The sequence below is a fragment of the Thalassophryne amazonica genome, chromosome 10 (genome assembly GCF_902500255.1).
Source record: "Thalassophryne amazonica chromosome 10, fThaAma1.1, whole genome shotgun sequence".
NCBI classification, from domain to species: domain Eukaryota; kingdom Metazoa; phylum Chordata; class Actinopteri; order Batrachoidiformes; family Batrachoididae; genus Thalassophryne; species Thalassophryne amazonica.
The window spans coordinates 76,627,656-76,654,408 of NC_047112.1; the positions used below are offsets into that span (position 1 = coordinate 76,627,656).

General features: G+C 39.2%; 1 protein-coding gene across 1 annotated transcript; it reads left to right on the forward strand.

Moving 5' to 3' along the window:
- Positions 1 to 436: 436 nt before the first annotated feature.
- On the forward strand, positions 437 to 26,544 carry lmnb2 (lamin B2). Its single transcript, XM_034180316.1, has 13 exons — positions 437 to 860; positions 5,093 to 5,229; positions 6,635 to 6,791; positions 8,600 to 8,725; positions 12,010 to 12,108; positions 12,495 to 12,566; positions 12,783 to 12,908; positions 15,550 to 15,770; positions 16,902 to 17,133; positions 18,075 to 18,182; positions 22,852 to 22,971; positions 23,225 to 23,302; positions 26,054 to 26,544. Exons 1-13 carry the CDS (start codon positions 663 to 665, stop codon positions 26,087 to 26,089), a joined length of 1,710 nt encoding a protein of 569 aa, XP_034036207.1. The 5' UTR covers positions 437 to 662; the 3' UTR covers positions 26,090 to 26,544.
- Positions 26,545 to 26,753: the final 209 nt, after the last annotated feature.

Sequence of the window (26,753 nt, forward strand, 5' to 3'; positions counted from 1 at the left end):
TTTTTTGAATAAAAATTTGTAAAAAATAAAATCCCAGTCCACAACTATCCTCATTCACAACATGTTCACTTAGATTTTCATGTTGTGATACGTGTTCACATTATTTATTATTATTTAAGATTTTAATTTAAATGAAGATATGAAATGATACAAAATGAAATACAATGACTTAGATTATATTATTGTATATACTAGGCCATTAAATCAGTGTCATTGAGAGTGTCAACTTGAGTGCCTGTAAGGATTTTTAAGGTCCAGCAGATGTCAGTATTCAGTGACACAGTATCAACACAGTATCAATAGGGAGATAGAAAAAAGTTGAGGGTCCACAAAAACAGGATTTGCCTTGATCCACAAGAATGCAGCGTTGCCTCTTATAATGTTGACTACATTTTCCATCATCCTTTGCGACACAGGAAGCGTTTGCTGCTTTTGGCGCGGTCTTTAGCGGCGTCAGCCATCTTGGAACGACAGCAGTGTGTTTCGGACTGAAACAAAAACCGATTCATTGATTAGTATCGCACCGCTTATCCAGAAAATATCCTGCTTTTTTTTGCGTGCGCACAGTTAGCGAAGCCCATAGCAGACAGGTCTGTTTGTTTGTTCTTTTTTTTTCCTGCTTACTGAGCGCTGGGTCGAAACAGGACGAGAAAATCAGCAGCATGGCGACCGCTACCCCGAGCCGCGAAGCCTCGACTCCTCTGTCCCCGACACGGATCTCCCGCTTACAGGAGAAACAAGACCTGCAGCACCTCAACGATAGGCTGGCCGTCTACATCGACCGGGTCCGGTCTTTGGAGCTGGAAAACGACCGGCTGATGGTCAAAGTGTCTGAAAAAGAGGAGGTTACAACCAGAGAGGTGAGTGCAGCTACATAAATCCCCAAGGATTTAACCACCAGGCGGCTAAAACACTGAAACCACTCAGGTTCCGGTTTAATAAAATAAGGCTGTAAATTATTTAAACGGGTGTCTGGAAACCTCGGAATCACGACCTCATCCTTTAAAGATGTCATAGCCTTTATTTTGTTTCTCCAAATGAATATAAGTCATCAGTGCCTTAGAATATATCAAAATGTGTCACCAAAAACATCACATACTTGTTGAATAACGAAGAAGATGATGACAGCAACAAAGACTAATTTAATTAACAGAGAGGTGGGGAAACCGTGAAAGGAGGGCTTTAATTCTATGTGTAGGGGTGTTTGTTTTATATCAGTGGGTAATTTTTCTAGCAGCACATATCAAGAGCTTTTAGATGATACATAGTTTTTGAAAATCAGAAGATACCCACATGGTGAAAAAAGGAGTCCAAAAGTGCCCCACCCGGCAACCAAGGCTGAAAAGGGTTAACATTGCTCTGAAATAAATAATAGCATCAGTCTGAAGTTCACTTCCTTTGGAAGCCCCTGGCATGTGCTTTACAGAAAACTAAAAGCAAAGCACTATCTTCAATGGTATGTGAGAAAATTGAGCCTATATTCGGCTGATTTTGCTTCAGTACCGTTCAAATTTCAATTTTCACCCTTATCCTGTGTGGCCAGTGGAGGGTTAATGTTTGTAAAAATAATTTTTCTGAGAGTTTAAGACAGTTAATACATTCTGAAAAAATCAAATTGATATCTTGTTTTTGAGTTAGAGCCTCTTAAAAATGCTTACAAACCAATAACAAAGGGTTAATGTTGCCACGCCCCCTTTTTCAACAGCCTATAAAATCGGAATGGGTGGAGATATTTAACTGGAACGAAGTGCAATCTTCATCTTACACCTCATACCACAAAATATAAAAAAACAGCAATTCTGAGACCATAAAACTGGAAGATGTTCTCAATTTGGCTCATTTAATATGGAATGACCCATTTACCTTGTCTTCCCTTCCCCATTGGGAACTGAAAAAACTGCACTTTTCGCAACTGCTTTGGTGATTGCAGCCGAAAACAAAACACACACACTCATCTTCAACCACTTAGTCCAATCAAGGGTCGCAGGGGGCTGGAGCTTATTCCAGCAGTCATAGAGCGCAAGGCGGGGTACACCCAGGACAGGACACCAGTCTGTCACAGGGCCACAAACAAACACAACCACACCCACTTGCACACCTACGGACAATTTAAAAATTCCAATCCAGCTAACCCGCATGTCTTTGGATGAGGGAAGAAACCGGAGGAAACCCACGCAAACACGGGGAGAACATGCGAACTCCACACAGAAAGGCCACAGGCGGAAATTGAACCCATGACCTTCTCGCTGTGAAGCAACAGTGCTAACCACTAAGCCACCGTGCTGCCCCCGAAAACAAAACAATACACCATTTTTCCATCTGAAGTGATGTTATGTTTATATTGCACAACAGCAGGCTGTCCCCAGAAGTGGTGAAATCCAACGATATCGCGCAGGGGTTCAAATGAGACTCCGCTGCCTGATAATCACATTATTCCCTTTGACCAGTTTGGGTGTAGAGTGCCAGATGCGCTGGTTTCATTATTAATTTTATTAATCTTATCTAAACCAGGTGCTTTTGTTACATCTCGTTTAGATTATTGTAACTCCTATGTTGGTGTTGACCAGTCACAGTTTAACTGCCTGCAGCTTGTACAGAATGCAGCAGCTCTTCTAACTGGGACAAAGAAGCGTGAGCACATAACTCCAGTGCACTCTTCCCTTCACTGACTTCCGGTTAGGTACAGTATTGATTTTAAGATTTTTTATTTGTTTTTTAAGTCTCTGAATGGGCTGGCCCTGGAATACTTGTCTGACCTTCAGGGCTGCAACTATTGATTATTTTAGTAATCAAGTATTCTATTGATTATTCTGGTGATTAATCGAGTAATCAGATAAAAAGTACTTTTACATTTTTAAACAACATCAATAGTCCAGGGCTCTCCCTAAGCAGTGGCACAATGTCGCTGCGCCAGTATTGCCATTTTGCTGAAATGGAGACAGGATGTGGTTTCTGTTTTGTTTTGTTTTTCCCCAACTTGTAAAATTGAACCTTTTTTTTTATTATTATTTTTTTTTTTAGGGTTGGTGGACTGGGTCCCTGTGTTATTATTATTATTTTATCCCTCTTTCTCTGCAATTCAGCAGATGCATTTCAGCTGGAGGTTGAACATGCAAGCCTCCCAGTCAGTTTATTATTATTATTATTATTATCATCATTATTATTATTTTATTTAAGTTACAGTGTTTGTGAAGCGTTGCGTGTTGCCCAAAAAAAGCGAAAATTAAAAAGCAAAACAATTCAATGCGAGTCTGAGCAAAAAACAGAAGAATGAGTGGACTTTTGTTGAGAGGATTTTTCAGAAACTGTTTGTCAGTGTGGCTGGGGATAGAGCTGTGACTGTGCTGAGTGACCCACTGGTTAGAGAGAGACAGCAGAAATAGACACACACACACACACTACTTTGCTTTAAATGCGCAGTCAGTTTATTTCAGTTGATGAGTGTGGGCCCTCTTTCTCTTAAAAGGCTTTACCTATTTTACTCTGTGTGTCACGTTAGAAAGCGGTAGCTTTTGGGTTAGCCTTTACACGGTTTATGGGCATGTTCCAGTCTTCTTCTGTTTTTTTTTTCTGGGGGTGTAACAGCGCCACACACAGGCCTGGCATATGTACTACATCGTTAAAAGACGCTTCGAGGCACAGAATTTGCCTCAAACATTTTTTGTAATCAAATTATTCGCGTTACTTGACTAATTCGATCAAGATTTTACTTTATATACACTTTGAAGGATTACATTAAAACTACTTCACAGATTCTCACTAAATTTGCACCACAGATAGATATTAGGGCATGGAACACTCCACTGAATTTTGGAGGTGATCTGGATCCAGATTCAAACTACTTCACGGATTCTCACCAAATTTCCACCACAGATAGATATTAGGGCACGGACGACTCCAGTAATTTTGAAGGTGATCCGGATCTGGATTGCCGGATGTCAGAAATCTTTGATTGGTCTTGGTCCTTCTTGTAGGCAGAGGAGAACGTGCTGATGAGAAGAGATAAAATGCTAAAATGGCTGATGTTGTTGAGGATAAAATGAGTTTGATAATGTTGTCAAGTTATAGCCTAAGAGTTGTAAAGACTTTGAACATTAAGGCTTCAGCTATCAAATATTTCTGGAATTGAGTATTCTTCAATTATTTTATCTATTAATCAAGCAATCAGACAAAAATACTTTTGCATTTTTAAACAGCAGTAGTGCCAGCACTCTCCCTAAACAGTGGCAGAATCGTGCTGCACCATCATACAAATTTTCAAAATTAGGTGGTTCCCTCTCTATTTTCCCAGGTAATTATTTTTTCATGCTGTTATGAGTTTCGGAAATGGTAGCAATAATAATTTTATTTTTAACCCATCTGGGATAAATACGTTAGTCACACCCTCTGATCTGAATTCATTCAAGCCAGTGGACCTGCCGAGGAAGCGTTCAGAAAAAGCTGGGAATACTTATTTTTTTGGTGCCCAGACTTCTGTCCAACTCAGGTGTGCATATGCTTTAGATCCAGAAATACACTGAGATTTTTATCATTATTATTTAAGGCTGCATTCACAACTGTAGGGCATGCACACACAGCTGCTTTGACCTCCTCCACTCAGACTGTGATTTTACTGTACCAGACTCATTGGAATCCCCCAGGAAGAGTTACAGGACATGGTTGAGGATAGGGACGTGTGGGTTGACCTATTTGATCTGCTGCCACCGTGATCCAGACTTGGATAATTGTCAAAAATTAATGAATGGATATTGTTATTATAGAATCTTCAAAAGGTACTGGCTCCCTAGACTATTGGACACAAATCATTCATGTTCAGTTTGGGGGATAAGTAGTTGGGCTACCAATATGTTAACCTGGGTGTGATTCCTGGTCACAATACCTGTCTGTGTTCTTGGCCACTCTGCATAGTCGCAGTCCACCCAGTTGTAAATTGGTACTGGCCCTGATGGGGAAATAACCTGCAGTGGACCATCATCCCCATCAAGGAAAGCCTCTTGTTGTATGCTACAGAATTTGGGGATAAACACACTTCTCTTCCTGTCTCCTGGTAATGCTTTCCAGCTAGAATAAACCTGTGTGTCTTTGTCTTTAGGTGGTTGGTCTGAAGTCTCTGTATGAGGCAGAATTAGCTGATGCACGACGAGTTTTGGATGAAACTGCTAGAGAGAGAGCCAGACTCCAGATAGACTTAGGCAAAGCCAAGGCTGAACTGGATGAAGCCACACACAGGTAAGATGACACTAAATGTAGTATTCACATTGTTTGAAACCAGATAAAAATGGATGGTGTTGTTATAAGAAATGTAATTGCCAGTAAAGGTGTGCAAAGCTTTTCAAAGTATGGGGGGGTAAAAAAATTACTTGAACACATATTGTTTAGATGCATATTTATTAGGGGTGTAACGATACACAAAAATCACAGTTCAGTACGTACCTCGGTCACAGTTCGGTTCATTTTCATTTTGGTTGGTGTGCTCCCTGTGACATGTTTCTATGATAACAATAAACAGCTAACAAGGACTAGGTTGTAGTGTATGGTGGTAAAATATGCTCGTCCACAGCTGGTCCCAACCATCTGTTCAGTCTGCTATCACAGATGAGTTTTTTGTTTTGTTTTTTGTCTTGTCTCTACTGTGATATATTCTGAGTGACAAATAAGCAAAAATAAGCATCTCCTTCCATTTACCTGAAAACCACTGCAGTGATGTCACAACGTCTCTCTGAAAAGCTGAGAGATTTTCAGCATATGACCACTCTGAGCTGAGGCACAAAAAAAGCAATCTGCGCTGAACAAACAAGCTTGAGTGCAGTGTTCTTATTAAGAGCAGTTGAAAACAGACGCTGGCACTCAGAAGAAAACCTATATGGACATTGGGCCTACTATGTTTGGCACATTTTCTCTTATATTTTGTGAAAGTTGGTAAGAAACAAACCTAAAAATCCGGTTTTTGCAACCAGATAATAACACTGAGATGATTTACAAGACATCTTGCTGAGATGTTAGCATGCTAACTAGCAATACAGGAATCTCACTGTGAAACACGAACTGAAGCAAATCTGTCAAGCACAGAGGAAAGGCAAACAGTGACAGGATGTTCTTTGTTTTATATTTGTGTAGTGTTAGTGATAATGATGATATGATTTTATTCTGGGCCTTATGTTTTATCGTGGGCCCTCCCTCTCTGGATAGCAGCCTGACATTTCATTAACAGCTCTCTGTAAATCCTCTTGCTGATACCATAGATGGAGGGCTGATAGTAAACCATAGCACCCTCCAAAATCATGTTGTATCATTATAGCTTGCACAAGTTTGAGGTTGGGCTTGGTGGCGCAAGTTATTAATAGTATTATCCTTGTATGAGTTACTTTTAATTCATTATGGGACTGTATTTGTATACTTAAACCAATTTAAATGTAAAAAAAAAAACAATTTTAAATCATAAAGTCTGCTTATGTTCATTATTTGCTTTTGTTAAAATAGTTAAAAATTAAAATAGTTGTGCATGCTAGCATGCAAGTGCACTTGAGCACCAGTTATGTGCACCCTGTCTCCTGAAGCATTATTTTGGAAGTGTAGAAATAATAGGCAGTTCCAGCGAGATCATAAACTCTTCCTTTTGTCTATATTATTCCAGTATCAAGAAGAAGGATGGTGATCTTGCAGCAGCGATATCCCGGGCCAGTGCTTTAGAAGGAAAGCTAAACCAGAGTGAAGCAGCTCTTTCCACAGCTCAAAGCCAGAACGCTGCTCTGGCTAATGAGTTAGCGGACGTCAAGAGTCTGTTGGCTAAGGTGTGTATCATAGGGTGGGAACAGAGACCTTTATAGTGTCAGGGGGCAGTGTTTAATGAAGCAATAAAACAATCCATTAAACAACTTGGAAGCACTTAAAAACTTCGAGTTGTATGACTGTTACGTGATGATTCATATTAGTAATTTAAGAGTCAAAAACCTTGCTCACATTTTGTTAGAAACAAGACTCTTTTCAACATTTGAGATTGAAAGGAGACTTTGCCAGAGCCACTGCAGTTTACATCAAAAACAGTGTGTTGATTTTATCCAGTTAAAACTCTCTGGGTTTTTCAATGACCAATACTGATACTTAAAGGGCAGGGCAGCTGATGACCAATTATATAAAGCATATTTTTGTGGGGTGGGGGGGGTTCGGATGAATCCCAATACATCTGTGGAATGACACCTGTGTTCCATTATCCATCGTCAGGTTGTAAACACAGTTCTGTTTGACATCATGCAATATTTCTGTCTTACCGATAGTGAATTAAAATTAAACAGACAAGGCACACTTGCTCAACTCTCTGCATCACTAATTCAAAAGTTACTTTTTTGTGCATTTACTCATGAAAAGACTGCAGAAAATGTAATAATATAGAGTCTCTGTGAGTGTCCTTGCTCTGGTTAAACTAAAAACACAGCTACAGATCGTCTGCGTTCATTAAGCCTTCCTAGCTCTCAATCAGGTCACAATTTCTACATAAATACACAAATTCTTGATTATTGTTCCTGCTCAGAGACTGCAGACAAGGGGCACGTCCAGGTGAAAAGAGGGTGTTGTGGGAGGGATGTGCCCTCCACGACACCCTTTGACTAAAGGTCCACATTTGAAGACATTTTTCATACCACTACTACTTATCATCATAACAGTAATAGTAGTAATAATTTTAACAACTAAAATGTTTAAATCAGTATATCTCTCTGGGCCTATGTTTCACTATAGATCTGGACTAAGTTTAGTTGATGAGCCATATAAAAATAAATTTACTTACTTTAACTTTTCTGCATAACTAAACTGGAATGTGAAGTAGGTTGTGATATCAGTTTTGGTTAAAGGCAACAAAGGGTAAAAATGTGTAAAAGAAAATACAACACATATTAAGCAATACAAGTACACATATTAAGCAATACAAGTACATTGAAGGGGATCAGGGTGAGAAAATAGTCATCAAAAAAAAAAACCAGAATGCGTCCCTGGACAGGACATCAAAAACCCTTGCAGCCGAAAGTCCACGATCACCAAAAAAGACACCCCCCCCTTCTCCCCAAATTCAAATATTGGCTACAGGCCTGAGATTTTAATTGGTGTTGAATTTAAGTAAAAGCACTACAAAAACTTTTCCTTTAAAATGTGTTTATCCTGAAGTATTTAAATAATTTGCAGGTTAAAGTCTTCCTATAATATGATGCTGCATTAGAAAAGAGCAGCAGTGGTTAGTGAGTGAAATATAATCTTGTTCAGCAGGAGAACAGTTTGCTGTTTTCTTAGCTGTTAACACTTTGTTTACCTTAAGTCCTAGGATGCAATCACAGAAGGGTTTCTATCAAAAGGTAGATGATGAACAGCTTATGAATTGGCCTTGAAAAAAATTTTTATTATTTTTTTTTTTTAAATCCCTGCATGTTAAGAGTTGTCTGGAAAAGATGTCAGTAAAAACCAGCAATGCTAAAAAGAAAATCTCCCTGCAGGATATGATTAAAAAAAAACCTGTAGTGGGGTTTACCTGTCTCAAAATAGGACATGAGCCAATTTATTGTTTGTTGGTCTGTTGTGAGCTAATGTTGTTTGTGTTACTTGGCACTTGCAGGCAGAGGACAGCCATGCTGTTGCTAAGCGTCAGCTGGAGACTGAGACACTGATGCGTGTCGATTTGGAGAATCGCTGTCAATCGCTGAGCGAAGAACTGGAGTTCAGGAAAAGCATGTTTGAAGAGGTAAGGTGTGTGCGTCTTTACGACAAGACTGTACAAATCTGTATGATGACGTGCACTTGTCTGACGCTGCCACAGGTATGAGTAACCCTGTGGAAAAATCATGGAAGCCTACAAGGCTGTTGAAATGGAATGATGGGTGTTTCCTATTGTGACAGTTTGACTGATGAGAAATGTTACCTGTCACTGAGAATTTCCTCCCTCAGGTTCTGTGAGCGTTGCTTCCAATTTTTTATTTTTTTTAACCAATCCTTCTGCTGTAACAGTGTTTTCACACATCTAAGGGAAGGTGGAGGATTTTTTTTTTTTTTTTTTTTTTTTACAATATGGCAAGAGGAGAATTAATACAGGGCTGTGAAAACTCAGGGGATCCGAGGAATTCCGCGGATTTCATCATAGGGTGGGGGGGGGAGTGTTAATGTTGTACTCTGTAATGGTGATCGTCACTGAGTTTTTAAAATGCCTATCCAAAGCGTTTCCTTTTTTTTATGACATCGTGCAAGTTTTATAAGTCCGCGGACACTGCTCTGTGTGTTACAGATACAAATCAGTGTCCACGGAACTTCGCGGAGGAAAAATGCCACTCAAAGCGTAGCTGTTGCGACAGTTGTCATAAAGCGGACTGTTTGGTTGCTGCAGCGACGCTGTGTGGCTCCTACAAGACGCTTAAGCTAAATGTAGCATGTGGACATCACAAACTTTTAGAGCTCTCAAGTTTTTAAAAGAAGAATTTTGCAGCATGTCTGTGTCATGGACCGACGCCAGACAGAGCGAAGATGGAGAGAGAAAGTTTGAAAAAGTTTGACAAGAACAAGAATGCGTGGAATTGCCGCTGGCTTCATGAACGCATCTGAAAGATAAACAGGAAAAGTGAACTGTGCCATCAGGAAAGACGGTAATAATTTTTCTCTCTCTGGAAAATAAACATTATGCTGTTCAGACAGGATTTTAGATAAGATTATGTGACTTTTTTATTATTAATGTACCGTATTTTCTGCACCATAAGGCGCACCGGATCATAAGGCGCGCCCTCAATTATCGGGTACTTAACCCTTACAAAAGGTGCATGCTAAAACATACAGTCTACAAAAAAAAAAAAAAAAAGGTCACGGAAGCAAAACGGTGAGTTTATTTGAACTTTTTAACAACTTTGAACTACCGGTATTTAACAGTATGGTACTCACATTATTTTTTGTTATGGTTCTGTCACAAATCGAAGTGTTCATCTTCTGTGTCTGAATTGAACAGCTGGGCAATTTCACCATCAAACACGCCAGGTTCCCGCTCATCTTCCCTCTCATCATCGCTATTGTTTTTGCCCTCAGCTGAATGGTGACTGTAGAGACACTTCTCCTGGCTGTTCTTTGTTCAATGACCCATTGCTCGAGTTGGTCTTCTAGCTGTGGCCACCTCGCTTTGTTTCCGCGGAAACTCCGTTTGGTCTTTTTAACTTGGCGCAGTTCATTTTCTTGTTTCCTCGCAGCTGCTCTATTCCCATGAACAACTGCGTAACTGATAGCCTGCAGTTTGAATTGTGCCTCGTAAGCATGTCTCTTCGCTGGTGCCATTTTCGGGGGACCTTAGACAAACAAATGTTGTTTTGTAGGATACCTGTAGTATACGGTAACTACCGGAGGAGTGGCGGAGGTAAGTGTACGTATCACGGACTCTTCTCTGATTGGTTTATCGCTGGCAGCGTACGTACTCTACGCTACCAGCGTACGGTTTATCGCTGCCAGGGTACGTACTCTATGCTGCCAGCGTACGTACTTTACGTATTACGTCCCTGTGTCAGCGGGAAATGGTCCGATATTCCGACGGTCAAAGACAACGTCGGTCGTTTTTACAGATTTTGGAATTCAGTGCGCACATAAGGCGCACCGGATTACAGGGCGCACGGCTGATTTTTGTGAAAATTTAAGGCTTTTAGGTGCGCCTTATGGTGCGGAGAATACGGTAGACTTTCTTTCATTGGAAAAAACACTGTGGCTTTGAATGGATTTACACAAGAATGTAAATGAGTTAATGTAGACTTATTTCATGGGAAAAAAGACACTGGATTTACAGGAATTTACACAACATGTGACTTTTTTTTACTAATAAGGTACATTATACCCTGATTTTCAAAATATTCTACAAGCTTTAGCTGTAGTTTTTGAAATCCTTTAACAGTCTTTTCAGTCTTCATGAATTTCACGTAGTTTAATTGTTCTGAGTTAATGCATAATTTGGTTTACAATTAAAAGGAAAATCATTCCAAGTCCTACTTCCATGTCATATTCTGTTATTTCAACATGATCATTGACAGTTCAAATGAAAAGTTGAGTCCAGGATCATTTAAATATGCACTTCTTTTGGAGATTTTTTTCTTCTGGGAGATGCTGAAAATGTATCATTGGATACAACATTAATTTGGTTTCTGGGGCCCCGTGGGCCCTAGACCCCGGCTCGACCCCCTGCAAATTTTCCTTTGATTTGATAATTTTCATTTCACAGCCCTGATTAATAATATTAAAAAAAACTATTGTGTGGTGGAAGAGTGTTATTCTTAAACTGTAAAAATGTACATTCTGCTGTGTTTTGATGCCAGTGGCTCAGACAGTTTTGGCATGGCCAGCATATTTATGTTAACATAAATACGATCATTGGACTTAATGTATAAAAAGTGTCATAGAATTAAGTCTGCCACTAACAGCCAGAGGTGGGGAAAAAATGCTCCTCACAGTATCGGAATATTTACGTTGAGGATATGCAATCGGAAATAAATAAATAAATCCAAAAATCACATATATTCAATTGCTGCTGGTTGAAATGAGGTTGATATGTAGTACCACTTTTAGTCAGCAAATGGTGCAATGTGTTGTAGGCCCAGTCTGAGTGGGATGTGACATCACATCAGTTTCAAGCGTACTTAAGAAAATTTAATGGTTGATTGCAGAATATTTCTCCAGACATCAAACTGAGTACTGATGATCATTTACTTAAAGGAGCGCCAGCCAGAGAGTGCAGAATAAAAAATGGGACCAAGTCTTTACTTGTGCATTAAAAAACATTGAGCTGCACGGAGCAGTTCTGAGCTTACCGCGGTGTGCGCTGAGGTGGGGAGTCAGATCAGCTGTGAAACTGTGTCTCTGGGCCTCACATTCAGCAGTAAGCAGGCCACTGCATCCAATTTCAGCATCTGTGGCATCTAAGCAGAGAAAATATTCTTCCAAGATGAATATGTTGTGATGTGATGTGGCATATATCGTCACCCGTGATGCCGTAACTCTCTCATTTGTGCTTAGGAGGTGCGTGAGTCTCGGCGCCGGCAAGAGCAAAGAATGGTGGAGGTGGACTCCGGAGCCAGACAAGACTATGAGGTTAAACTGGCACAAGCTTTACAGGTATGTTGTCTTTTTTTTTTTTTCTTGTATCTGTGGGGCTGTAAGACAGCCTTTCTGACACTCAACCAGAAACTGCCTGTCACTTACCAGTGTATTTTGCTATTTGTGTAGCTCTCCTTCTTCTCTTTAATTTCAAAGTTTGTGCTCATTAATTGCCGTGCAGTGTAGTCACAAAAAGCAAGTGAAATCTCTCTTCTTCCCTTTACTAATACTTCTGTTTAAATTTTTTTCTTGCTAAACATGTAACTAAGAAAGCAGTGAATTCCACTGAAACTTTATTGAGTTTCCAGCTTCATGTGTTGCTACAGTATATAAATAGTTGAGCAAAAATGATTCAGTGGGATTTTTATTTGCCAGTTGGTGTTAATGATGTTTGATCTCATCAGGATCTGAGGAAACAACATGACGAGCAAGTCTCTTTTTACAAGGAAGAACTGGAACAAACATTCCAAGCCAAGGTAAGGCTGGGAAAAGCCTCAGCCAGAAGAGTCCATAAGTGCCAGAGTGAGAACATGTAAAACATTATTTTAAATAACCAGATAGGTCATGTTAATGGAGCTGATCTTCATAATGTCTGGTGAAAACATTTGGGCCTATCGTGAGTAGATTTAGCAAAACCCTGAAGTCTGATGTTCTGACCCTTAATACCACATATGTTTTGGTTTCATTTCCAGCTGAATAATGCAAAGGTGTCTTCGGACATTAATGATAAAGCAATGAGTTCAGCCAGAGAGGAGCTGCAGGAGTCCCGTTTGAGAATGGAGAGCCTTGGATATCAGCTGAGTGCCCTTCAGAAACAGGTACGGTGTGTTTACAACCTATAGGGAGCAAACACAACTAAACAAACAGCTTTTTGTATGTTTCAGGTACATTGATGTTCAACTTTTTGATGTGTTGCTAATGAGCTTAAATATGTTTCCTCAAACAAAGATACTGGGGGTATATAGTAATCCCCTTGTCTGCATGTCCATGACTGTTGTAAGAGCAGCACTTCCTAAACTGTTTAGTGGATTTCTGTGAAACTTGGGAGAATGATAGTGTGGTGTCATTTTTACCAAATCCAAGTGATGTGCTAACAACAAACATATTATGCGATATGCAAATGCAAGAAGATTATGTTGTGCATTATTATCACTTTACCGGGGCGTTGCTAGGCCGGTATCATAGATTTACGGTGATGGTATCTGGCTATACCCGCCCGCTGTGCGTAAACAAATGACGTCATAGCGCGCAGCCCAAGAACTGTCCGCAGAGGGGGAAAAAAAAAACTGTCCGCAGAGGAAAAGATGAAAAGGCGAGAAGTGTGTTTTGGTCCCAATATGGATATTCTGGATGATTTTCTCATGGATAGTACGACAATGAACAGCAGCTAAAGCAGCCAGCTTGATGAGAACGCACTGCTGAATTTGAACAGTATCGTGGGCGCCAGGCAACAAGGCAGAAGTTAAGTGAGCCAACTTTTTATGTACGTGTTACGTGTTGTGTATCTCAGTAAAAAGTGCTAATAATGCAAATAACATGCTGTTGTCGTGTGGTATGCATTTTTCTGAGTCCCTCCGTCCATCCTGTCGCCCGCAATGACAGCTGTCATTTTGGGCGACTGGGCATAGATGTCGGGCCACTTGAAAATGCATACCGCCCTCCAAAAGCATGTTATTGTATTATTACTGATAACATTAAACAGATGTTTAGAAGGATAAGTATATACTCTTTTTGCACAGACTAGTTAACCCTCTGGGGTCCGAGGGCATTTTTTGGACAGTTCACTCACCTAGCATAAATGTTTTAATATTGCTCTTAACAGCTCTCCCCACATCCCACAATCAGGTTTTATGTCTCTTTTTTTTTTTTTTTTTTTTTCAGGACAACCTGTGCTTTCAAAATATGTTTTTGTTGTGTTTTATAAGTGTAATAAAGGTTTACAATCAAAAATAGGCAAGGAAAAAATAAAGTGAAAAATAATTTTCTACACACATTTATTCAAAACACACAGCAAACTATAATAAACAACTGTTTTGACACTTTATAAAGGTAATTTGAGGTCTTGTGTGAAAGACTGTACAACAAAAAGGTTCAAACAATAAACAAAATGCACATTTTGAACAATATATACAAATGGTCTATGCGTTTTGTTGTCCACTGATATGGTAAACAGTGCTTTACACAGAGAAAGCAACAGAGTTATCCAGTAACATTCACATGCAAACTAGTGGAGCAATCCTGATAGTTACACACTCTTTGTTTGAGCATATGAGATTGTCATCAGAGGCTCTCTGTCTGCTGCTGCTTTCACTGATTGTTGTGCGTAATGGCGCAGCACGCATTTGGAGCCCAATAGTATGTACTCATTGGATAACCCAGGGGGCTATTCAAACGGGCCAACTAGTAACATATCACTCCTGAAAACGATCTTTGGCTTTTCACGTGAGGTAAATCTGCCCTACGATTGGATTTTGGAAAACCATGTGACGGTAAACCAATTCCGATTGGACACTCACATTGCGCACGTCATCACACAGCGTCTATGAGGAGTACAAAGATGGCTGATGGCTGGCTTGAAAGTCTGGAGTTAACTTTTCAGCAAAAAAAAGTAAGTTTCTATCTCATATCATTAAAAAGTTATTTATAATTTAGTAAAACTTGGTCTTAGCCGTCGTATACGACGGCGTCGGCCCCAGAAGGTTAATAGCATTTAGAAAAACACACCTGATGTACTCAAAAGTTGTATGCAAAACGTGTGTATGAAAGTGTATGCTGTTTTTTGTGCCATGGCACAAGAAATTGAAATTAAGGGTGAAAATGTAAGTAAAGAACTTAATTTTTTTTTTTTTTTTTTTTTTTTTTAGGAAAATTGAATTAAAACATACCAGTGAAAAAATTATAATGGTTTGGGTTTTAGAGATGTTTTTATTGGTGTGGCCTTGTTTAGAAAAGACCATCCTTTGGAGTGGAGAAATTTCCCTCTTCATATATTTTAAGATGAACGCAAACCAGTGTACATCTAAGCTGTACTGGTGTTCTTGGTGACTGAATTTTGCTTCCTTTGCCGGGAAAATAACAACTGTTGCTTTGAGATTTTGATCCTTTTTTGAATTTTCTGGACACTTTTGAGCACAACTGAAACACTTTGGCTATCATCTAGTAATAAAGGACTCTGTCCTAAGTCTCCACAACAATAGCACACAATGTTAAGATGTGCCTGAAGGAAAGTGCTGTCACTCTGTGACATTTTCAAACAGAGACAATTGGGTAATTTTGTGTTTACATGTGTACAGAGGTTTAATTATGGTATTTCATCACAGAAAATTTACTGTCACTGATGTATAATACACGCGAGCAGCTATAATGGCAGAAGTTTGGGTGTCATTTTGTGAGCTTGCTCACAGATGTATAGCATTAATATTGATTATGCTTAAGATTTATGTGTATGTATACATTTAGGTTGCAGCCTCAGAGGATCGTATCAGAGAGCTGGAAGAAATCCTGTCGGCAGAACGGGACAAGCACCGCCGTGCGATGGAAAACAAAGAACGTGAGATGAGCGATCTGAGAGACAGGATGAACGCTCAGCTCAGTGAATACCAGGAGCTGCTAGATGTGAAGCTCGCCTTGGATATGGAAATCAATGCTTACCGGAAACTGCTGGAAGGAGAAGAGCACAGGTACAGAAAACAATTACAATTATATTCTACAGCAGCTGAACTTTATTGTTGGTCTTTAAAATGTTTTATCAGTCATCCCAATCACTTAATTCAGTTTTGAATTATAAGATTGTGCAGCATGCTTAGTAAATACACTTAAGGGGTTAAGGGTCTTCTGTAAAACAACAAAGGTCAAGCTTTTCGAAAAAAGAAAAAAAAGGTTATTGTACTAGTTTCTCTTGAGAATCTGCAGCTGGTAAACAAATGTATGGGGCAGCACGCAAGGAGAAATGTGCCAGGTCAGGTCTCCACAGTTTATACTGTCGTCTAAAAGATAATGAGCACACTTTTCAGGGCACAAACGTTCCCATTTTGGACAGAAGAAGAAGAATGGGTTGAGAGCAGTGTTAAAGAAGCCATCTATGTGAAATTGGAAAACCTTCCCTTAACTGGGGGTGAAGAAGTCTGAAACACTATGTTGCTGCTGCTGATATTGTGGTCCTTTTGTCACTCCCCAAAATGATTCAGGATATGTTGCTCATCATCTAGTGATCCCCTGGAAACAAGTATGAGTAACTCTGAAGAGCAGCTGTGTAAGGATCTCGATTAACCTCGTTTAGTTTACAATGGGGGCTCTCTCCCTCCAAGAGTATACACAGGGAATATGACACAGTCATGCCTTTTCAAGCTGAAGGCATCACTTGGGTGAGTGTCCAAAACATCTTGAAGACCAACAAGAAGTCCTGTTGCTGTAAGTCTTTACACATTGCCAACCTGGATGATTGAATATCGGCAAACAGTACGCAGAATTATTAAATGATGGACACAAATGGCCTGCAGTTCCATAAATGATGATACAAATTTCATTGTCAGGATTCTGTTTGGGTTTGGTTTGATTATTCAGATTGTCAGTTTGCTCAAACTAAAAGAAATATTGTGAATTGTAGTAATTGTTTGAAACTGTTAGGCAGGGCAAACCAGAATAATCAGTTTGTTACAGCAAGGAATGATTTATTTATTTATTTTATTTTTATTTTTTTGGTTCTGTTCCCCTTTTGAAAACTGACAGCTTGTGCTTATTTGTTACTCTGTGTGATTTGTGGATATATATTTGTTCTATTGACATGATGCTGTCTGTTTGCTTTCCTTCAGGCTGAAGCTGTCTCCTGGCACTTCTCCTCGAGTCACTGTTTCCAGGATAACTGGTTCCTCTGCTTCTCGTTCCTCCAAGAGGAAGAGACTGGATGCTGAAACCAGAGAGATGCAGGAGATGGGAAGAGGAGATCTCCTTGTCTCTGAGGATGCCACAGCTAGCGGAGCAGTAACCATATCACCTACTGATATGGACGGAAATGCTGTCTCACTGACCAATAATTCTGAGCAGGTGGGATTCATTTGTTGTGGCAGCCACAAAATAGTAAAGAAAATGCGTAATAACCAACTGTGAACAAAAGGGTATCTTATAATGATTGACTGAATTTATTATTATTTTTGTAAACATTGAAAAAAAAACTCTTATTCAACATGTCTCCAAAGCCAAACGTGGGAAAAACACAAAGCTATTCAGTGAACAGTGACATGAAAGAGACAAATGGAACAAATCAGTAAATTAAGAAACCTGTAAAATTTTAGTGTTTTTCCTCAATTTATTTAAATAGCTGATCACTTATCAAATATTTAACAAGTATATGTGTCAGCTGTAATTTTCCAATTAAATCAAAGACCTGATTCAATCTGATGACATCAATAGTAATTCAGTCTAATATGTTGTTAAATTTATTAATCTGAATACCTCCAGTAACACAGAAGAGTGCAGGTGGGAGACACTGACATAAACATGAGTATATCATTTTGGCGATTGTATTTGTAATATGTCTGACAGTTTGATACAGTGTGATTGTCAAATCTCTGCTGTTGACTGTTAATCTTCTTAAATATAATCACCTGTTGTCCATGTGATTATCATGTTTGCTGCCCACCAGTGCACCATTCTACCTGTACCTTTGGAGCTACATCAGAAAGAGCAGCCGTCTAAACGTTCACCCTGGAAAAAATCAACTGGAAAATCCCCCCAATCCTTTTTTTTAAATACAATATATTGTTTATGTCACCCTCTGAAATCTAAGTGCAGAAGAGCGGGTTTGCACGTGCACAGTGACATTCATGTCAAAAAACATGTTCCCACCAGTGTCAGATATGGACTGCTTAAAGCAGATGTCTAAATTTCTGATATTGGTAGAAAATCATATTAACATATCTTTATATTTTTGGTATTTTCGTTTGAAGTAGAGATTTACAAGGTTATGTGCCCTTTTTGTTTTCCAGGACCAGCCTTTAGGCAACTGGAGGTTGAAGAGATGCGTTGATAATGGCGAGGAAATCATCTATAAATTCTTTCCAAAGTTTGTCCTCAAGGCTGGGCAGTCCGTCACGGTATGAGGGGAAAAAACATGTTTTTGGAGTTGTATTTGCAGTGTTTTGGTAAAAAGCAGGAAAAGAGCGAAGACCACCGGCAAACTGCTAAACATTTTGTGCCTGTCAACACACCGATTATGCTGTTAATACAGTTGTGCCACAATCATAAGCAACAGCTTCCACATTGGAAAACTAGCAAGAGCAAATTCTGCTGCTTTCTGCTTCACAGCTGCAGTCAGCAGTAAGGGAAATGTGTAAAGCTACGACTGATACTCGTAACATATTTTCGAATGCTTTAGAAAAGCCTAGGTGTCTGTAGGACTGAGTATTCACTCAGTGAGGAAAATAAGTATTTGAATGCCCTGCTGCGATTTTGCAGGTTCTCCCACTTAGAAATAATGGAGGGGTCTGAATTTTTTATTTTAGGTGCATGTCCACTGTGAGAGACATAATCTAAAAAAAAAAATCCGGAAATCACAATGTATGATTTTTTTTTTTAAAATTTATTTGTATGTTACTGCTGCAAATAAGTATTTGAACACCTGTTTGGTACAGTAGCCTTTGTTTGCAATTACAGAGGTCAGACGTTTCCTGTAGTTTTTCACCAGGTTTGCACACACTGCATCAGGGATTTTCATCCACTCCTCCATACAGATCTTCTCCAAATCTTTCAGGTTTGGAGTTTCAGCTCCCTCCAAAGTTTTCTGTTAAGTTCAGGTCTGGAGACTGGCCAGGCCACTCCAGGACTTTGAAATGCTTCTTACGGAGCCCCTCCTTAGTTGCCCTGGCTGTGTGTTTGGGGTCATTGTCATGCTGGAAGACCCAGCCATGACCCATCTTCAATGCTCTTACTGAGGGAAGGAGGTTGTTTGCCAAAATCTCGCAATACATGACCCCATCCATCCTCCCTTCAATACGGTGCAGTCATCCTGTCCCCTTTGTAGAAGAGCACCCCCAGAGTATGATGTTTCCACCCCCATGCTTCACAATTGGGATGGTTTTCTTGGGGTTGTTCTCATCCTCTAAACATGGTAAGTGGAGTTGATTCCAAAAGGCTCTATTCTGGTCTCATCTGACCACATGACCTTCTCCCATGCCTCCTCTGGATCATCCAGATGGTCACTGGTGAACTTCAAACGGGCCTGGACATGTGCTGGCTTGAGCAGGGGGACCTTGCTGCCCTGCAGGATTTTAAACCACGACAGCATCATGTGTTACTAATGTAATCTTTGTGATTGTTGTTCCAGCTCTCTTCAGGTCATTGACCAGGTCCTCCTGTGTGGTTCTCAGCTTTCTCAGAATCATCCTTACCCCACAAAGTGAGATCTTGCATGGAATCCCAGACTGAGGGAGATTGGCAATCATCTTGTGTTTCTTCCACTTTCTAATAATTAACCATAACAGTTGTTGTCTTCTGCCAAGCTGCTTGCCTGTTGTCCCATAGTCCATCCCAGCCTTGTGCAGGTCTACAGTTTTGTCCCTGGTGTCCTTAGACGGCTCTTTGGTCTTGGCTATGGTGGACAGGTTGGAGTGTGATTGACTGAGTGTGTGAACAGGTGTCTTTTATACAGGTAACAAGTTCAAACAGGTGCAATTAATACAGGTAAAGAGTGCAGAATAAGAGGGCTTCTTAAAGAAAAATTAACAGGTCTGTGTGAGCCAGAATTCTTGCTGGTTGGTAGGTGTTCAAATACTTATTTGCAGCAGTAACATACAAATAAATTATTTAAAAAAATCATACGTGATTTCCGTTTTTTTTTTTTTTTTTTTTTGTAGATTGTCTCTCACAGTGGACATGCACCTAAGATGAAAATTTCAGACCCCCAGGGATGCTTATTCGCAGTCTTTGGATGGTTTTCCCTCTTTGTAAATTCTTACCGTCTAAAATAAATGCAGGGCTGTGAAAAATCCGTGGATCCACGAAATTCCGTGGATTTCATCATGGGGGGGGGAGGTGTTAGTGTTTTACTCTGTAATCATGATTGTCACTGAGTTTTTAAAATGTCTATCGCAAAGTGATCTTTTTTAACGACATCGTGCAAGTTTTATAAAACCGTGGCAGTGTCCTCAGAGGAAAAAAAAGCCTGGCTGTTGCAACAGTTGTAAAGCGAGACTGGTTGGTTGCTGTGGCGACGCTGTGTGTCTCTTGCACGTAGCTTAAAGGGGATAGAGAATCAAAATAATCTTTTTCATGTTTTTGGTGTTAGTTCAGAGTCTCCCCGCTGTGGGGAATACACACGAAGTGCCAGCAAGTGTCACAACCTCTGTTTCAAGTATTTCTCCTTTTTTGAATTGCCGCCAGAAAATTGGCCAATCCGTGTTTGAGGGAAACATTGCGTCACATTTTCACCAATAGCCCCCCCAAACACACACCCACACCCATCCCCTTTCACACACGCCCCCTCAAAATTAATTATTCATAAGGTGCCCACCCATTGCTACCACTGGAAGAGGAGCAATGACGAGCTACAAGTGTGCCTTCCCAGGCTGTCATAGCGGACTACGGTCTTTACATATTCTTCCCACGGAAAGCAATGTACGCGATCAATGGCTTTTATTAATTTTTAACCGCATCCCCAGTACATACAACCGCCGACTATTTCTTTGCTCTGCGCATTTCACGGAGGAAATGAAAGTTAGCCAATAAATTGAGAGTGCTTTCTTTTCAGTGAGAGCAAGGGCAGCCAATCAAACAATGGCAACCGATCAGCTCCAACACCTATGTGCATTTCATAATGAGGTTGCCAAATAAGCTCTGAAACGACGCCATTAAGGGCAAACGATGCATTCTAAACCCAGCATAGTAACATAGCTGTTTTGGAGAGCCTTTTAAGAAGGTTCTGAGCCATTACAGACCCAACCAATTTTTTTGGAGATACATATCACGTCACAGAAGGATTAATGCCCCATTCAACCTCTCTCTATCACCTTTAAGCTAAAGGTAGCATGTGGTCATCGCAAACCTTTAGAGCACTAAAGTTTTTAAAAGAAGACTTGTGCAGCATATCTCTGTTACGGACCGACGTTGGACAGAGAGAAGATGGCGAGAAAGATTGTTTGAAAAAGTTTGATAAGGACAAGAATCCGTGGAATTGTCGCTGGCTTCATCAACACACCTGAAAGATAAAAGAAACGGGGAAAAGTGAACTGTGCCCTCAGGAAACACGGTAAGAATTTTTCTCTCTGGAAAATAAACATTGTGCTGTTCAAACAGGATTTTAGAAAATGACTTTTTTTCATTAATCTAGACTTTCTTTCATTGGGAAACAAGACTGGCTTTGAATGGATTTAGGCTGCATGAATTTACACAAGAATGTAAATGAGTTTTTATTGTAGACTTTTTTCATGGGAAAAAGACACAGTGGCTTTGAGTGGATTTACAGGAATTTACACAAGAATATGTGGCTTTTTTACTATAAGGTATGTTAATCAAGGTATGTCAATCAAATACATTTCTGTATAAAATAAATAAATTCAGGTTCAGATTCTTCGAGGTGTTTGGGCTCAGACTGAGATGGATAATTTAAACAAATTTAACTTTTTTTTGTGCATTATTGATTGAATAATAGTAATCGAGTGGCTTCAGTATTATGGTATGATATTATGATATGATATATCTCTTTACCTAGTCCGAAAGCAGTTATGAAGTTATTTATAACATTTTAGTTGAGTTATGATTTTTAATTGCCTAGTCTTTGAGCCCAATCACAAACAAACTAAAGTTTTCATGAATATTTAGCTATATTTGTGAACTGTTGTTATATTCTGTACATGCTCCTACAGGATGCACACCATGCATTCAAAAGCCACATGTTGTGCCATACTGCATGAGATCACAAGAGAAATTTAACAGCTGTTTAAGGTCCAAATTTAGTCCAAAGAATGCACCAGAATGCACCACAGGGCACTTGTATTCTCAAAAGTTTCTGGGGACCCCCCCCCCCCCTTTTTTTTTTTTTTTTTTTCTTTTCTTCTAAGCACCCATGATTTCTAAGTGGGAGAACTTGCAAGACCGCAGGGTGTTCAAATACTTATTTTCCTCACTGTATATAATGTAAAATTCTGAGAGAATGACTATTCACACTAGGCTAGTGTACTCTTACACCAAAATAATGTTCTGTTAATTCTATTTTATTTACTTATTGCCATGATGGTGCATTAGGGGCATTCTTATCAAAAACATATTTGGTGGCCATTTTTAATTTAAAACTCATGAATGAAGTTACTTAGGAACAACCAAATTTATTTGACCTAAAATCTTGTCATGGATTATATTTGGAAATTAATTTTGCATTAATCACTAAAAAATTATATAAATATTATGGTGCTGTATTGTAAATCTGTCTGGAGTGGGCAGTTCTCAAAACTGAAACTGTCCAAGAATGAGACTGGAGAGGGAAGACACCATTAACAACTCTGAATGGGTTATTGGCTTCTGTGTTTCATTTCAGATCCTTTGTGGTGATGTAATTAGGCAAAATTGCAAAAATGGTCACTGTCTAAATGCTTGACTGTGACAAAATTTCAGTGCAGTGTAAGAAACTGTAAAATTAATAATTGCACAGTTTACAAATTATGCAGGTATGTCAGTGTGCAGTTTTAGTTCTGAAATGATTTGTAGCTTGTAACTTGCCGTGCTCTTGTTCTGTTCCATAAGATCAAATGAAATGTCACACTATGTGCGTAGGTGTGGTCTGCAGATGCAGGTGTGGCCCACAGTCCACCAACTGACTTGCTGTGGAAGAGCCAGATGTCTTGGGGCACAGGGAATGACATCATTACCACTTTGGTCAACGGCGATGGCGAGGTAATGACGGATTGTTTTCTGTAGTCAAGTTTTTTTTTTTCCCCTCCTTTTGGGGGTCATGTGAAAATTTTTAAGTGTTTCTTTATTGTGCTTCATTACTGTTTCTTCAGGTGCATTATTTATTGTTTATTTCAAATGCTATTAAGTGAGTTTAGCTTCTTAAAGAGAAAATTGATCTAATATTTTATTCATTCATGTTCTTCTCTGTGCTTTGTCTGTTTTCATTTGTGTGTTGACTGGATTGTGTTAACAGGAGGTGGCCAGAAGGAGTGTGACCAAGACTCAGGTGGAAGTGGAAAATGGAGAGGAAGAGGAGGAAGTGAGACAAACTGTGAGTATGCATAGACTTAGCTGGCTGTGGTTCCAGGCCAGATTCAAATGTATTTATTTTTAATTGATTCATTGCCAACAATGGGGCTGGTGTGAATGTAAAAAAAAAAAACGTGCACAAATTTTAACCTAATGCTTTGGTAACAGTTTTATAGCTTACATTTCAGAAGATTGTTTTAAAGCTTTAGCCCCATTTGATTGGTCACAAAATTACTTTGTTAAAATTCGCAATGTGGAGTTGCGTCAGGAACGCCATTCGGTATAAAACCTGTGCCAAATCAACATGCAGTTCTGCCTTGGATCTGCTCTGGTGACCCCGAGTGAACAGAACCAGGTGAGTGGCTGTTGTTTTGGCGGGTGTTTGTCAGGAAAATGATCATTTCTCTACATTGATTACAGACCCTGCAGCGGGTCCTTAATCAACTTTTCTGCAGCGCGGCTTTGCTTTGAACCTTGAACCAATCGAAGCGTGGTTCGCAGATTGAAGCAATGCTTCGGTCGATTGCTTCGTTTATTTCTTTCTTTCGCTTAATTTTCCCCCGCTAAAACCCTAAAGAGCATACGCCTGTGAGTATTATTTACCTTTTCTATGTTAAACCGACCTGTTATGGTCTTCTGAAACAGTTGATAGATGTATTTTATAACTTAAAAACGGGAGCGATGCTAACGCGTTAGCATGTCTATGGCATTTTCAATGTTAAAAGTTAGCATTTAGCAATTGCAGCCGTCATCACGTTCGGGTGTATTTGTTTTCAAATTGTAATATTCCTGAAATTTATTTTTGCTTATATATTAATAATCTAATGATTATTATATACAATTTTAGAGAGACAAAAAGAACCTGAATAGAAACACAACAGAAAATATATAATAGCAACTAACATAAATAAATAAATACATACAGAAATAAATGTTTCCTGTGAACACCTAGTGACTCTCACACCTCCATTTCATCCCTGTCTTATTTAAGTTTAATGACAGTTTGTTAAGGGCAAACCATATTTTCAGTTTGTTAATTTCGTCAGTGATTTCCTCCAGAACTATCTGCCAAACTAGAAAACTGCTGCATCCTAGTAAGAGCAGAATACTACTGAAATGAATGTGAATAAGGACAGTTGTATTTTTTTTTTCCACCTAAATGGATTCAGCACTCACTCCAGTTTATTGTCTGGAATAGTCCCAGATTGCATTTCAGAGCTTCTAGAATTCAAACATTTCCGTGCAGGTGGTGTTGGGGGGTAATTTTGGGTTTCAGCTTTTTTTTTTTTTTCTTTTTTTTTTTCACCACTTTCATCCCTGAATATGAGTTGTGATTCACTTTTGTGCAGATTAAAGTTACTTACTGGGACTCCTGTCTTGTTGCGAGAAAGAAACGAGAATCATCCTCCGTTCTGTTCACACAGCTCCAAACGTTGCGCGGCTCTCTGACAAGTCAAGATAGAACGATAGAATTCAGTCTGAATTAATAACTTCAAAGCGAAACACAGTTTTGTTTATTTTTATTTATGTCCAGAGATCAAGGATACAGTGACTATTTTCATATTTATTTACTTTAAGACTCAAGGAAATACATAGAAAACCTGTAACGCCTACTTTTAGTACAGAATTCACGAGGTATCAATAAGGAATCGGATCGATAAGCAGAATCGATAATTGATACCTTATCAATACCCATCCCTAGTTATAAAATAATGGGTAATTTTATTTGCGGTATTTTTGTCGGGTGAGGGTTCTGTATCACGCCGTGTGCCATGGTGGATTTTAACCCTTGTGGTTCAAAATATTAAATTGATTTTAGATCAGGTGAGTTTGTAATCATATTGTTGTTATAAGATTGCAAATCCTTTATTTGAACACAGAGGAATAAAATGATAGTGATGCTGAATAAAGTCCTTTTTAGGGCTTAAATCATTACAGAATACAAAGGAATTAAACCTTTAACAATAGATGTGCGTCAGTGTAGCAGTTGGAGAAATGGAACACCATCAGTCAAAATTTATTAAGGAAAAGTTCAGCTCATAACTTTATAATGGTTTACAATAAATTCTACCTGATGATGTCTTTGTCCTATTATTATGTTCCATTGAGCTCAGTGGGATAAGGAGTTGGGCTACTAATATGTAGTCCTGGGTTTGCTCGCCAGTCACACTTTCTGTCTTTGGAAACATTTCATTTACATTGTCTCTGCCCACCCAGCTGTGATTGGGTACACACTTTGGCTGAGGAAGTAACCTGCATCAGACTGATGTTCCATCCAGGAAGAGACATAGACTCTACATTCCTCACACTGCGGTATCCCAGGATACTTTGCATAGACCTGTCCAAACCATTTGATATCATAGATTATGGCATTTTATGTCACAGACTTTCAGAGATCAACTTCTCTAATCACACCACTGGCTGGTTTTGGTCATAAACATTATGTGCAGTACAGTGGTCTTTCATCAAGCTACCTGAAGGTCACAAATGGTGTGTCTCAAGGCTCGGTTTTAGGGCCCATTCTTTTATAGTCTATTTAAACAACATGGGTCATAATACTACTGATGCATCTTTACATTTCTATGCCAATGATACAATTGTTTGTCGTGCAAGTACTGTTGCCCAGGCCTTTCAATGTTTACAGTCTGCAGTTGACATTATTCAGTGAGACATATTCCATCTGAAACCGGTGCTAAATTCTGACAAAACAAAGGGCATGCTGTTTTCAAAGAAAAAAGTGCCAGTAGTTGATGTATATTTATGTATCCTACAGGGCAAGATGTCATCAAGAGAGTGTGCCATCATGTGAAGTCTCCCACCTCTGTTGATGGCTTTGACTTCCCCTTCATTTTTTTTTTTTTTTTTTTTTTTTTTTTTTACCCCTCTTGATCCATTTAATTGTAATCATGTTCATAACATCAGTATATGATTTTTGTGTATTTGTTTTAAGATGATATAAGATTGCTTCAACTAATAATTCCAGTTTTTATTGCTCAGCTAAGGAGCTGCTTTATGATCAGGATTTTTCACAAATAATCAAAAGTCAATGAAAACATAGTTAGAATGGCAGCCTGAGTGGATCAGGCCAGAGATAATCAGCCGTAAACAATTATTAGAATGTGAAGACGTAGCCGATCACTCCTGTTCCTATTGACCCTATACTAAATGTTGGAGTTTTATTTTAACACTTACTTTTCATGCTTGATTGTTGAGCATTTTGGGGTTCATACTTTTGCACAGAATGAAATGTATATGAATGACAAAGAAATCACAAAAATCCTTCTGTTTTAGTCTTCAGAAAAAGGACCTGTGTGTCCATAAGCGCATCAATAGGTATGTTCAGAGGCACACCTGATCCATCTCTGTTAACACTGAATATATGCATTTATTGACTTTGATCTGCTATTTTAAAATGCTTTTAAATCCATTTTTTTCCTCTTTAAATTCTTCTAAAAATGGATGGATCAGCACTG